The 14688-nt window shown below is 39.9% G+C and overlaps 1 protein-coding gene across 2 annotated transcripts in view; it reads left to right on the top strand.

The window, feature by feature from the left end:
* HBEGF (heparin binding EGF like growth factor) overlaps positions 1-14289 on the top strand; it is a 458025-nt gene extending 443736 nt beyond the window's left edge. The window contains exon 6 of one of the 2 annotated variants that reach the window (XM_063447487.1): positions 14102-14289. In XM_063447487.1, the coding sequence (XP_063303557.1) occupies positions 14102-14168 (67 nt within the window). In that variant the 3' untranslated portion in view covers positions 14169-14289. The remainder of the gene's footprint in view (positions 1-14101) is intronic. The other variant, XM_063447488.1, reaches the window with a different exon arrangement.
* The last annotated feature ends 399 nt before the right edge of the window (positions 14290-14688 follow it).

Raw genomic sequence — 14688 nt, 5'->3', positions numbered from 1 at the left:
CTGATCTAGACAAATTTAATGATGTCCTTTTTAAGTTCTGCTAGAGAGTGTTTATCACCCAGGTGGTTCATATATTGGACTGCAGAGAAATTGCCCATCCATAACAGGATGCAGCAGTTTGAGCAATCTTTTACAATTCCAGGCAATGTATGTGTAAAGTTGACTTCTGTGTCAACCAAAGTCCTCCAGTCAAACCACTCTCACAAGCGTTGCCTGAACCCAAGAGGCTGGCATTGGATTCCAGTGCAAAATTCTGGATGCAACCAGATTTAATTTTTGTTCCAAGTATGCATGTGCATTAAACACCAATGCAAATTGATGCATAGTTCTTCTGTCATTGGGAGCAGGTCGTCGTACGACATTAAGGATTTAAGAAACGTAGCTCTCAGGCATTGTTTAGCACTGTAATATAATGTTTGCTTGTATGGACAAAGACAGAATACCTACTATGCTTACCAGGAGCCGTATGCGAGCCAGGAGCCGAAGTGGTAGAAAATCCTGGCAAAGAAGCCTGCAAAGTTCTTTCTTGATCTTGACAATCTTCACCTTGGGCAGTTTTAGTATCTTAGTATCTCAAATCCTAAGAACTGTATTTGTTGTGCGAGTACCAAGGTTCACCACAAATCCTAGAGACTCCAGTAGATGTATCACATAGTGTGTCTAAAAGAGTAGTGTGGAAGTTGCCATTGGGAATAGGAAAATGTTGTTCAAGTAGATAATACACCTGATCCCACTAAGCCAAATGTGAGCCATAACAGGTGTGAAGAGCTAAGTGAAACACCAAGGGGTAGAGCAGAAACTGAATGGCAGACAGGTGAACTACCATGGATGACATTTCCATAAAAAGTGCAGGAACTGTTGGCTCTAAAGATAAACGAGCAACCAAGATGTAAGTGTCCTCGATATCCTTCTTGAAGCAGGTCTCTGAATAGGTGAATTCCCTCAATTTTGAAGTGTCTGTATTGAACATGTACGTTGAGGCACCTGAGATTGATAATCAGATGCTTATTTCCTGTATTTTTACAAACCAGGAATATGTTACTGTAAACCTTCCAATGCTTGTAGCAGGTTGGATGGTGCTTTTCATTTCCAATGTGCAAATCTCTTCATTTATGAGATGAAGTTGCTGTGTCTAGACCTTGAGAGGCCAAAGTGTGATCCATTGAACAGGGAAAGAATGGAATTTGATGTGCTATCCATTCACCATTTGTAGGATCCATGCATCGCAAGAAATGTCAGTCCAAGCCTGGAACAAATGGCAGAGTTGAACTGCAGTCGGATATTGGAAAGAAAAGTTTATGTAATCTGGACTACCCGTGGTAAATTTGGCCCAGCCTTGGGCACATAATCCCCATTCTCTATCAGAACTGCAGAATTCCTTCACCAAAGACTCTCTAGGTAGGAATGTGTCCAGGAGAGGCCCTGTCCCCAGAGCCTGAGGGTCAAGGAATGTGTCAATATCAGCCGGATTAGTGGACTCTAAGCTGTAGTGTGGGGCTCACCTACAATGGTCTCAAGGAAATAATGGGAGTTTGTTGTCCTTAAACACCTCATCCCCATCAGAGGCCAATCTTTCAGCCTGCCATTCATCAACAATAAACAGGGTTTTGCATGCTCTCCTGTCCTGCTGATGCTTGCTGCCAACTAGGTAGATTTTAGCTATGGGCCCTGTGTGGAAGAAGAGCTGCAGCGGAATAGACAGAGGGGACAATATTTGCCTAGAAGGAGAGTGCTACAGTGGGATAGGCAGAGGGGAAGATACCTGCCTGGAAGGAGAGCTCCTGAGAGACCCCAGTCAAGCTTTAGAAACTGGGGAGGTAGTATTCCAGGTCCCTTCAAGCGGCTAGGAAGCGGATTGAGCAGAGGTACTCAGTCGAAGTACAGGAGCTCTGTCACAGCGGAAAGTGATGAAATACATCTGAATTAGACCAAACTAACAGTTAAAATCCATTTAAGTAAGGCAAAGTATACTAAGAGTACTAGAGTAATATAACAGGGTACAGAAATAGTGAGGAAACAAAACACTCTATAGGTGTATGGAGTAGCAAAGAAATAGGAGGTTCTTTCAGTTGTTAGGTCTTATATAACTTCTCATTGTTTTTTGATAGTTTTTTTGTATACCTGTCATTGTTGTTATGGAGTTTCAGTAAAGAAATTTAAGGAAAATAAGAAGCCCTCTGTCAGGTACACAACCGAATATGATGACAATTGACAAAATCATTGATCTGAAACCATTTTCCGGTCTTGGGATGCGTGAACTGAGTTCCAACTGTAACACTGTTACAATTGGTACAATATCCACATCTATGCATCTCACGTACCAGTATACTATCCTTTTCTTAGATGGTGCCACCCAGGACTTGATGTTTTTAGATTTTTAGTAGGCTGTAATGGAACTCCCCGTACTCCAACCGAGTACCTTCCGTTGATGGATGCTTCCTAGCCTGCGCCGAGGACCACAAGCACAGCACCGGACACCACAACCACCGCAGACTCCACAACCGCCATAGCTTAACTGGAGTCTTGCCGTCTTCTGTCCATCCTGGATCAGCTTCTGTCCTCCAGGACCGTGTGGGGAAGACCTCTCCTCCCGGAGAGCGTAACAGGAACAGCTCTTAAAAGAGCTAAGTGATTAAAGCTCAGGGGAGCATGCAGAGCATAGCAATCCCCAGTGTGAGTATAGACAAGACTGCGTGTTGAGGGTCAAGAAGATCTGTGTTTAATTAGCACCAAAGGGCTTTCTTTTATGGAGGTCTTACACATACAGGACCACCCACAGGGTTTTGCAGAACAACCAATAAACACGTAGTATACAGTACAAACACTCCCATCAACTACACACAAACCCTCCCCTCTGCCTGTGATATAATTACTGAACACAATGGGCTAAAGTAATTATCACAGGCAGGAAAAATGTACTTTTTACACATACACTGTAACTTTAAAAATATACATTCAATCTTCATTGAATGTATGTAATCTTCATTACATATTCGAACTCAGCACACTTTGATTACAAACATATCCAAAATTCAGCCAATTCCATCCAGAGGTTAAAAAGTTAGGTGGAAGTCCTTTATGACCGACCGCAAGCACATTTTCCTGCCCAAAACAGTTCCATAGATTTGGGCTGTGTGGTCGGTCTATTTTACACAGAAAAATGACTAAGTCCCATTCGAATGCACTAACGGGGCCGTTCGTGCATTTAACTAAGTATAGCACTGAGTTCAAACTGCCGAATGGGACTTAGTCTCTGTAGCTTAAAATTGAGTGTAGTAGAAGGTAAGGGTCAGTGGTGTTTGTTGAAATGTGTAGCCGATTTCAGTTCCATGGATTTGGCTACACATACCGCTGACTTCGTTCGAATGAACAAAGATGGCCGTGTTGGTTTGCACGAACTGCGGCCACCCAGCGGTCGGCAACTTACCTACAGTAGGCTCCCAACCTGGGAAGTAAATTAGCCGCACGCTTCCAGTTCTGGGTGGTCCGCCTGTGTGGTACTTGGTTCAGTAAGCCCCATTTACTGAACCAAGTGGGAGAAAGCCATAAGAAAAGTATTTTAAAGGTCTGGGGACATAGTCTTAAATGGGCAGTGTTCCCAAAAGTCACAATATGTCCCCAGACGGTTGTTAAAGGGCCACCACGGTCCAATAAAAATCCATAAGCCCCAACGCTGTTCTTAAAGGGCCATACCCAGCAGGGCCATAATCATGAGGAAGGAGGCTGGCAATTAGGCTTCTCCATAAGCCAAGGACACAGGGCAAATTGTCACATAAAATCCCAGTTACAAACGGTAGTTTGTAACATAGGCCATGATGATTTTTGGTTTGTATAGATCCTTGATTTTGGGATTGCTTTGTGGCATGTACCAGTGTTTATTCATAACGTGCTTGATGAATCATGATTTACCTGAATTGGTAGTGACACAAGGGGTATGATTCAAGCTCTCGTTTACCAGTTTACAGTCGTGTGACTTTTTCCAGTGAATCCTGCAAGTCACTGGGACTTTAACCACCATTTTATCTCACTCATCTTTTGTGGTTGAACATCAACATTTTCTTCCTAAGAAACAATATGTTGAGAGTTGGCTGTAAGGAAGTCCCTGGATCATGTTAGAAGGACGTCTTGGATTGCACTAATCATGATCTTGAGGTTGCAATTGTGATTTGGGTTGAAAGCATGGTGCTCTTTGGTTTAGGAGGGATCAGAGTCACTATGAGGCAGAAGTAGCACAGGGTGGATGTTCCCTCCCCCTATTGGATATTCTTGAGACACTCCCAGTCATGGTCATGTGGCCACTAGTGGACTTGTCTTTGTCAGTGTGGGTGCCCACCCACCGCCCTGCTGTAAACAACTTGTATTTATGCAGAAGTATAGAGCCACGGGCTACACAGTTCGGAGTAAAGAGTAAGGTATATTTAATTTTGGTCCAATAGACTTTCGTCTATTACAAAGATACAATGTTTCGGTCGTGAGGCCTTAATCATATATGAACGCTCAGAGTGGAGTACACATATATATACCCAAGGGTAATACAAAAGCCTGCCCCCTCCTCAGTCCTAATTCACAGCTGTGAAAAAAACTGGAAAATGTGGTTGCAATGGCAACAGAGCTCAAATACAACCAAAAAATTTAAATGTAAACTAAGGAATGGGCACAAAAATTATAACAAAATAATAGGAACTAGGAATAAAAGCTACAAACTACAGAAAATACAGTGTTTAGGCCATTATTGCAACAGGAGGAGGAATAAGAGACATAATGAGAACTATACAAAAACAATATGATAGTAGTAACCCAAAATGGAGGGAACATAACTAAAAGTAAATAATGCATAAAAACTTGCAAAATGATCAAAGATTGCATAAATAAACATAAAGTTGCATAAATTAACAAAAATAAATCTGACAATGGTCAGAAAACGGTAGAAACCTATGTTGGCAGTCTGCCAAAAATCTTGTCAATGAGTTGAATAGTAATAAACAAACTGTTGCATAAAACTATAAGAATATACAAATGTAGAGAAAGTGGAGGAGTGCAGATACAAAAATCACAACTAAAATGGCTGGTCAGGCATAAAGCAGAATGTAAATCAATGCAGAGAGGAATGAAGGCTCCAAGCAGTACAGGTAGACTGAAACAGAGGCATACCTAGGGTCTCTAGCTCCCCTTGGCGAGAAGCTGTATCGGCACCTACCCCCCACCGCCAAATGTATTTGTACTTACATGACCTGCCCCAGCACCCAGAAATTACCCCAGCACCTAGATTGCTCTCACAGGACTTGCCACATCACTTAAGACTTACACCAGCACTGAAATTGCACACAAAGGCCTTATCACTTATATTGTACTCACAGAACTTGCCCTAGAACCCACTCCACTTATAGGACTTGCCACATCACCTGATACTTACCACAACACTGAGATTGCACTCACAGGACTTACTACAGAACTGAGATTGCACTCACAGGACGTGCCCTAACTTCCACCTCAGCACACAGATTGCACTCACAGGACTTACCCCAGCTTTTAGATTTCACTCACAGGACATGCCCTAGAACCCAAGACTTACCCTAGTTCGTACACTGCACTCACAGAACTTGCCCTAGGACTTCTAACAGCCTTCTTGACCCATGGTGCAGGAGGGAAGAGATGACGGAAATGAGATTTTCGGCGGAAAGAAAGGCAACATCACATTGCCTGCGAAAGTGCTCTATCACACTGTTACGGTTGCCCCAGGCTAGCTGAGGTTTGGACCGCCTAGATGTCCTTGTCCCGAGCTTGTAGAGAGGTGAAAAGTTTTCCTTCAGCAACTACCGATATCCCTGGAAGTGTAGACTGTTCCTGGAGCTCTGAGCGGAGCTAGTAATTATCATTTCCCTACAACACGAGTTAAGGCTGCGAGTTGAGGGTAAGAAGACTGGTTTATTGAACAACTTGCATTTCTTTTATACACATTTTCAGGCTGGGGCACACCCCTCTGGACCTGATGGAACACAGGGACATAAGGAACATAAACAAATCAGAATAAAGTGCATCTTTCTGAACCCTCCCCTCTATCCTGGAGATAATTGGCTTAAGTGGCCGTAGTAACTTAATTATCTCCAGGTACAGAAAAAATTCTTAAGTTGAAACTGTAACAAAAACCGCATAAAGATACATAACTCAAACTATACAATATTCAACCCCTATGTTCAACATATCCCGATAGCTTGGATCTGAGCGCTCAATATGTCCGAAGCTCAGATCTCATGAATACAGTTTAATCGTCATGGGGTTAAAGTTTCCCCAATGGCCGTTCGGTATAATTCAGCCCATGAGTAGTTCCACGATTTTTAGTCATAGGGTCGGTCTAGTTTTGGGAGCATGAAAGCGGCGAATGGCGCTGCGTATGTTTAAAAACAAATGGATGAAAGTCTGGAGGTCCCAGCGGGGTTCGTGTAAAATAGTGGGTGAAAACAGTAACAAGCGGTTGACGACAAACCTCGCTGGTCGTTCGGCAGTTAAACATGTTCGTTCATACAAACGACGACCACCCAGCCGTTCGTCAATTAAGCTGCTGTTAACAGCAAACCGCAGCTTCTGGGTGACTAATAAGTGGCACACTCTTCATGCAGGGTGGTCGGTCGTTCAGCATTTTGTTTGGTGGTTTGAAGGTGAAAAAGGTTAACAAGGCAAACTGCACTTTCTGGGGGACTAATAGGCGGCACACTCCATATGCCGGGTGGTCGGTCATTCGGTCAAACGAAAGACACAGTTAATTGCTTTTGGTTTATTTAGAGGAAAAGAACAGACACATTGTAACAAGCGGCAGACAGAGGGTATTTGTAACACACACTCTTACATATTTCACTTTTGGTGTCATGTACCTTTTCTTTTGTTTTTTGGTACTGTTTATCTGTGCTACCTGTGACCTGTATAAACATTGGTAAATCCTAGACCACGCAAACTAAAATGACTTGTTTCATTCTCCTGCAAACAGTATGTAATCCTGTGTACATACATATAATTTACTCAAAAGCTTCACTTTAAGTTACTTACTGTCTCAATAGCAATATCACTGTCTGGAGTGTCCGCTCTGCTCACTCCCTCAGTCCCTATGAAAACTGCAGTATCAGTCAGGTAGGTAGCAGCACTGCCTGCTCCACTGACTCCATAGTCCCTATGCAGGTCTCTCCCCCTTCCATCTATGTCTATTCGACCCCTTCCACACATGTCCCTTCTATCCATGTCTCTGTTCTCCTCCCTTTGATGTCTCTCCCGGCTCCATCCATATCTCCCTCCCCCTTCCATCCATGTCCTCTTAACTCTTCCATGCCCCCTACCCCTTCAATCCATGTCCCCTTCATGTCCTCCTACCCCTCCCCTCCATGTCCCCTATCCTTCCACACGTGTCCCCCTCCATGTCCCCTACCCTTCCATAGATGTCCCACTCCATGTCCCCAACCCTTCCATACATGTTCTTTTCCCCTGCATGTCCCCTACTCCTTCAATCTATTTCCCCATCCATTTCCGCTACTCCTTCCAAACATGTCCCTCTCCATGTCCCCTACCCATCCACACATGTCACCCTACCCCTTTCGCACATGTCTTCCTCCATGTCCCACTGCCCCTTCCACACATGTCCCCCTACCACTTCCATACATGCCCCCTCCCCCTTTCACACATACCTCCTCCATGTCCCCTCAAACATTCCACACATGTCCCTCTACCCCTTCCACACATGTCCCCCTCCATGTCCCCCTTACCCCTTCCACACATGTCCCCAACTATGTCCCTCTACCCTTTCCACACATGTCCCCCACTATGTCCCCTTACCCCATCCACACATGTCCCCATCCATGTCCCCTTACCCCTTCCACACATGTCCCCCTCCATGTCCCCTTACTCCTTCCACACATGTCCCCCTCCATTCCCCCTATCTCTTCCACACATGTCCCCTCCATGCTCTCCTCCCCCTGCCATCCATATCACTCTCTTTCATGAGTGGCTGGCAGCTCCATCCCTCATAGAGTCAGTGCCCTAGGTGGAGGTAGTACTGGCTCTGACAACTAATGATCGATAGTTGTTTTATCTGCTGTTTTACTTGTCAATAAAGAGGAGGGAGGCCTCTCACTGTTGTGTGGCATGCGCTCTGCCTGTGTTAGACTAAGCGGCGGGTATTCACATGACACACTGCGCTCCTACGCTGAGTGCAAGGGGAGGTGCTCTTCTCGTAGTTTAATCTGTGTGCGGTTACCTTATGGAGCTGCGCGCTACCTAAGGGTGCAGGAAGCACGGGCAGAGGGGCAAAAAAATCAGCTGTTTGACAACAGTGGGGGCCGATGTTTTGCCAACCCCTAGGTATGCCCCTGCACTGAAATTATCAGAAACAGAATAGAGTAGAGAAAAGCAGTACCTGACAGAGTAAAGAACATGCTGCCGATGTTGAATAATACAGGGGAACTGTAAAGGAATTGACAATAGAAGAAGCTAATGCACTAGAGCAAATCATGCATCCTGTATCATGGGAGCTGGGGCTGCAATGGTGACGCACAGAAGCTGAAAAGACATCAGCATGTAGAGAAAACTGTCACTAACTCCAGTGGTGCACACAGTAACCATGGCAACCCATAAATAAATCTGAACAGACATAAATGCAAAAGCAAAGATCAGAAAGGAAAGAAGTAATGCACAGCAAAAACAAAAATAGAAAATAAATAAGACAGGGGAGAGCTCGACATTTAATGTAAAGACAGGAATACATGAGGCAAAACATAGCTGGATACAGTATAAAGGAGACATGTACATAGAGTACCAATAAAGTGAAGTAAAACAAATTACATTTTGGAGCATAGGCAGATCAATAAAATAAAAAAACAGAAAATAAGCAATAGTGTAATTACCATGTACTGTAGAAGTCAAGAGGAACTCCCGGACGACCAAGGAATGAAATAGAAGAATAGGGGAAAGGAGGGCAGGCATAAGGGGAGAGGGTAACCAAGTGAAAAAAAAAAGCAGAATAAAAATGTGGGACAAAAACACGGACTAACTAAACTGGGATGAAAGTGATAGCTGAAAATGAGATAAAGCAATCAGCACTGAATACATATACTGTATATCATAACAAAATGGTATAAAAGGAAATATCAAGATGCTTAGTGAAAAAGCTGTATAACTTAAAGGAAATATACAATGTTGAGAAACTACAACTAGAAAAAATAATAGAGGTTGAATTCCTTATTAAGACCACATGGGTGGTGAATGTGCAGTGTATTTATCCAATAATTCTCCTTCCGAATTGAGATTCAAAATAATTGACTCTGTAGATGCCCCACGCCTTTTTTTTCTCTCCAGCATGGTGTGGGGCATCTACAGAGTCAATCATTTTGAATCTCAATTGAGAGATAGCATGTGCACAGTGAATTAGGTGATCAGGTTGTGATAATTTCTTAGTGCAAATAGGGGATTTGTGCTGGTTTAGATGGTCTCTCATTCGCATGGTCGTTACATGGTGTGTACATTTAGAAGGTACACAACGTAAGTTGAATTACAGGTGTAATAGTTCCCTATTTTGTAACATTTCCCAGTCCTAGGGTGTTTAAAGGTTTCCCCACTGATAACATTATTACAGAAACTACAATTGAGGCATGGGAAAGTCCCAAATTTAGGGTTAACCAAGAGCGTTTGTTTGATGTTCGTAAGAGGGGCAATGTCAGCCTTTACCAGGAATTCATAGAGGTTATGACCCCTGCAGTAAGCAAATATGGGAAGACTGAGAAATTCTGGAACAGATGTGACTTTGAGCACTATAAGTAGAAATTAAGAGAATGCTAGTTTGTTGGGTCTTTGAGTACACAAGCTGTCAGACCTATTGAATGAGGTAATTTGTTTGGCTTCATTTTCAAGCAGGGGAGGGGGGGTAACCCCTTTGTTTGAATTTTGAGTTTGGATGGGTCAGAGACATTTCTATGTACCCTGAGTAATTGGCTCTGGGGAGTGAGCGTATAGTAGTTGCTGGATGAAAACTGGTGAAATTTAAGAGACTATTGCATTCAGTGGGTTTAGTGTTAATTAAATATACCTTACTATTCACCCTGCACTGTGTAGCCTATGGCTCTATATATCTGGATTTATATTGGGGGCAGCGAACTTCCCCCAGAAAGCTCTGGTGCATGAAGATACTAGTATGCAGCACTCTAATACTTATGTTATAAATAGCACACGCCTTATTTGTTCTTCTATATTCCCTTGAGCCGAAACATTGGGGGAGTTTCTGGTTTGGTATTTGTACTCTTGTATTGGGACTGCTATTTATCATTTATATATAACTTATGTTCTGTTTTTAACAATCTCCAAATAAGTAAGTGAATATGGTGCTAAACCATTATTACACTCAATATAAAAAAACACTAAACATCTATTCTGAGTGCAATAGTTTCAAACATACTGAGACCAAATACCATGCAAGACATTGTGTTACATTTCAATACTTGGTGTTTGTGACACTCACAATATAAAAAGTATTTCAACTACAATTATTTACAATAAAGTGCTGTTTGACATCTAAACAAAAAGTTCACTGTGACTTTAAATAAACACCAAACTGTGTTACTGTTACCACGAAAGCAAATAGCTTGTTACACAGACACTTGCAATAAATAATAAATCCACTCAGATGGTACATAAATTAAAAAAAAGATAGAAACAAGATACATAATAATATATTGTTTTGTATTAATGTAAGGAATAGTTCAAATAAACCAATACACTCACAAACCATAGGCAAGAGAAAGGTGCTTAGGCTATAAAGTCTCTCATACAATGTTGTAACTTCCAGATGCCAAATGATAACTGGGCAGTATTGAAGATAAATGTATTTATTTGGCACTAAGAAATAATGCCAAAACACTGGGCCATAAGCCCATATTGCCTCTGCACTGTTCATTGTACACTATACCAAAGCTAAATCCAGCTGCCGGCAATGCGGTTATTCGGAGTGCGATCAGAGGCTTCCTAGAGGTGTGGCAGTCATGTCCTACATGCGTGATAAGGCGTTTTGCTGATTGCATGGCTTTCTCAGATCCGCGTGTCTTCTTCATTGCTACATTTTTAAGTTCACCCACTGGGGCATGTATATTTGAAAAGTCTGATAATCCAGTCCTCTGATAGGAAGATTCTGAAAAAGACCCTTATATTGTCAGGATATTTATATCGGCAGACATTTTGTGCTAAGATAAAAATTAAAAGTGTATATTGCCATAGTCACTCAGAACAGAGCGGACTCCATTTTGGATCTTCAGGCTAACAAAGACACATAATTTCTCCTTGCTTTCAGTAACACTAGCCACTAGCCTGAGCTAATGAATGCATTATGTAAACAAGCCAAGTGATAAGCAATGAAGCAGGGAGATGGAATGCTCTGTTTAAATGTTAATAGAATAGAAATCATTTTAAACACAGACACTAGTCACAGAGAAGACTAAGAAATTAATTTTACTTTCTAAATTTTACAAGGTCCCATTGTAAGTAAGGGGTGAAATTGAGTTTAGAAATGTCAATTTTAGAAATTACGATCAAAGTCGTTGCCACAAAGACTGAGGCAAACGCTTTGAACTGACAGCAATTTAAGTTATGGTAGTCATTTTAGATAAGCCAAATGACGTCAAAATCGTCATCAGGAAAAGTTAACTCTTTCCTGGATAGGAAAGTTTAATTAGGCAATTGCACCCTCTATGAACGAACAATTTAAATTGCAATCTGCAGGTTGACCACACCTTCAGTATCCTATTGGTTCTACCAACTAATGACGTACAGAGAGTCTGGCCCTTTAAAAAGTTAGGACAAAGGGAAGAGAGAGGTTAGTTTTGCGCTTTCAGATTCAGACATTCAGAGAGATCCAGCACAAATATTCATTCTGGGACTACCTACTCATCTGATGAGAACATCTACATAACTGGTAATTATGCTAGTTTTATTTAATTAATCTAAATTAATTAAAATCTAATAGCATGATATATGACTGGATAAATCACGGTCAGATTTCAATATTTAGAAATCTTAGTTAACTAAAGAATATATAGTTATAAACATTCCATTCTGCAGGTGGAATTAGGAATAAGTATATATTAATGTGATATTATCACGTGTTAGCATACCGCTGTTTTTATCCAGGTGTATTGATTTGCTCTAAAATAAGATAAGATATCTTTTTAGGCAAATTAAAATTCGGCTTTTGTAAAAATCTGGTAGATTATTCTTATTGGATGGTTCCAGGAAATGATTAATGAGCTGGTTTGAATGTTATTTTAATGGAAAATTACATGAGAATAGGATATTATATGCCTAGGAGGATCTAGCCAGCATTGAAAGAGTTACTCAGTTGATCTAACTGTTAGCCAAGGTTTTACGACTTTTCGCTGTGCTGTGTGAAGTTCCCCATAAATCTTGTAAGTCTTGACAGCTAATGCTGTAGCTTTGTACTGTGTTTAGCCATTGTATTGCATACTTATGTTATACTAAATATTCACTGATTATTATCATGCATGCTGCCTAATATTATTATTATTTTATTTCTCACAATAAATGATATCTATTTTTATAACAAATTGTGATTTTATTTATTTCACTTACATGCAAACGATCTCTAAGATCTAAGAGAATTGAAATAGTGGGCAATTCTCAACTGTATAATATTATCATCCCATAATTATCCCCACAATACAAGGGGAAATGGATCCACCACCTAATCATCAGACCAAATAATGAATACAATATTCTATACTAATGCTACCATTTACATATATAACAAATAACAATATACTATAACAATATAATATTTGGTAAATATTATAAAATATAACTATAAAAGAAGAAATGATTAGGAAACCTACTTGCATAAAAAGAAGAAATAAAAAATATATATTAGAACAAAAAAAATCATAAAAATATTAAATACTATATTTAATTCATATGATTCTAATGTTTTCAGTTTGTGTATCCATTTTATTTCCTCCCTTACTTTATTCATAATAGGATTACCTCCTGAATGCCCAAAGAGACAAGTCCCCTAGGATCTTAATTATGACAATTTTAAAAAAATGTGCCAATACACTATGTTGATCATAACCTTATCATATATTCTGAACATGTTCACTTATTCTTTTGTGAAGGGGTTGAATGGTGTGGCTTACATATTGCAGAGCCCTTGGACAAATATCTCATGTAAAACTCCTCCTTTATATTTTGTCTTCAATTCATTTATTCCTTTTAGAATATTATTTTTACTCTACTTACAGCCCTGGCAATGATTACATGAATAAAAACCTTTTTTTTTTTACTATTTAAAAGATTTTGCTTACAAAAATAACCTAAAAATGTGGACATGCTCAATTTACTCTGTCTCATCAGCTTTGCAGGAAAGAGCAGTGAGTGGTTGTCCGTTCAACCTATTGGAAAATATAATTGGAAAAGCCCTCAAATTGCTATTTTTGTTGCAAATTACCTTGCAATGTCAGGATATTGTTCTTGAGTGATTAACATAATTAAAGTTGGGCCCAGTTTTAATTTGACATAATTTTCTGACATTTGTGCCTTACTGTCTTACTAAAAGTTCATGAAATTTGGTTGGTAGTTGGAAAACAAATAAATTCTCAGAGACACATGTTAACTGGGCTTTCACAGAGATAAAGAGATGATTCTTGAATAAAAGGGCTGATTTATAGAGGTTTGGATGAAATCTGCAGGTATTTATGGTGTCAATCAATGGTCAGAATTTTAGGATTCTTTTTGAATTAGCAGAGTCTCTGGGTGAGTAGGCAGATACAGAAGGAAAATTATAGGCAGAGTCTCAGACCAAAGTTATGTATGTTATGTTTGCAGAACGTCTGCCCTAAAAGTAGAGTGCTGTGATCTGAAATAACTTTTTTTTTGTCCTAATCTGGATTGAGGTGTATACTATTTTAAAATGATAACTAATATTGTTTTCTCTTCTAAACAATATGCTGTTGCCGTATAGAAAATATATTCAGAATTAAATGCCACAAATTCTTTATTCAATTTAAAAAGAACATTTCATTTATTTTGGTTGTAATGCTGTTTGTTTACATTTTTCTTTTCTTAGATACCACAAAAGAGGTGCTTATAATGTGGAAAATGAAGAGAAATTTAAGTTGGGAGTTGGTGTGTAAACAATTCTGTCTACACTTTTTAAGCAGTTCTGAAAGTTCACATTTGGATTCAACACCTTATAGACTTCTGACATATGAATTGTTTTATTTTCCATAGTGCTGTATTGTATGCCAAGCAAAGTCTAGGATCATGTTTGTTTATAACAACCTCATTTTAACTAATTATATGATTGGATAATTTAATACCTTTATTTGGATGTAGATTTGTTTTGGAACTAACATTTAAATTGTGTTTATTTTCTAAATTTGAATTCTTAAACTAGAATTTGTGATTTTCTAAGCATTTTATATAGGTATTCACAACACAAAAATGCTATTCCATTTTTTCCATAATGCACTTACAAAATAGAACAAACTTTCTATGTGGGTTTAGGCATCCTAGTAAAAATATGAAAGAATAGGACTTTCGTTTTAGTTATAAATACAGTTGTTCTACTAAATTCTACTTTTGTGTGAAAAAAGACCCTGGTTGTATGAGCCTGTAAATGAAATAACAGCAACTGCTCATCCTACAGGCTGA

The sequence above is a fragment of the Pelobates fuscus genome, chromosome 3 (assembly GCF_036172605.1).
Source record: "Pelobates fuscus isolate aPelFus1 chromosome 3, aPelFus1.pri, whole genome shotgun sequence".
NCBI classification, from domain to species: domain Eukaryota; kingdom Metazoa; phylum Chordata; class Amphibia; order Anura; family Pelobatidae; genus Pelobates; species Pelobates fuscus.
This window is presented reverse-complemented; position numbering and strand designations above follow the sequence as displayed.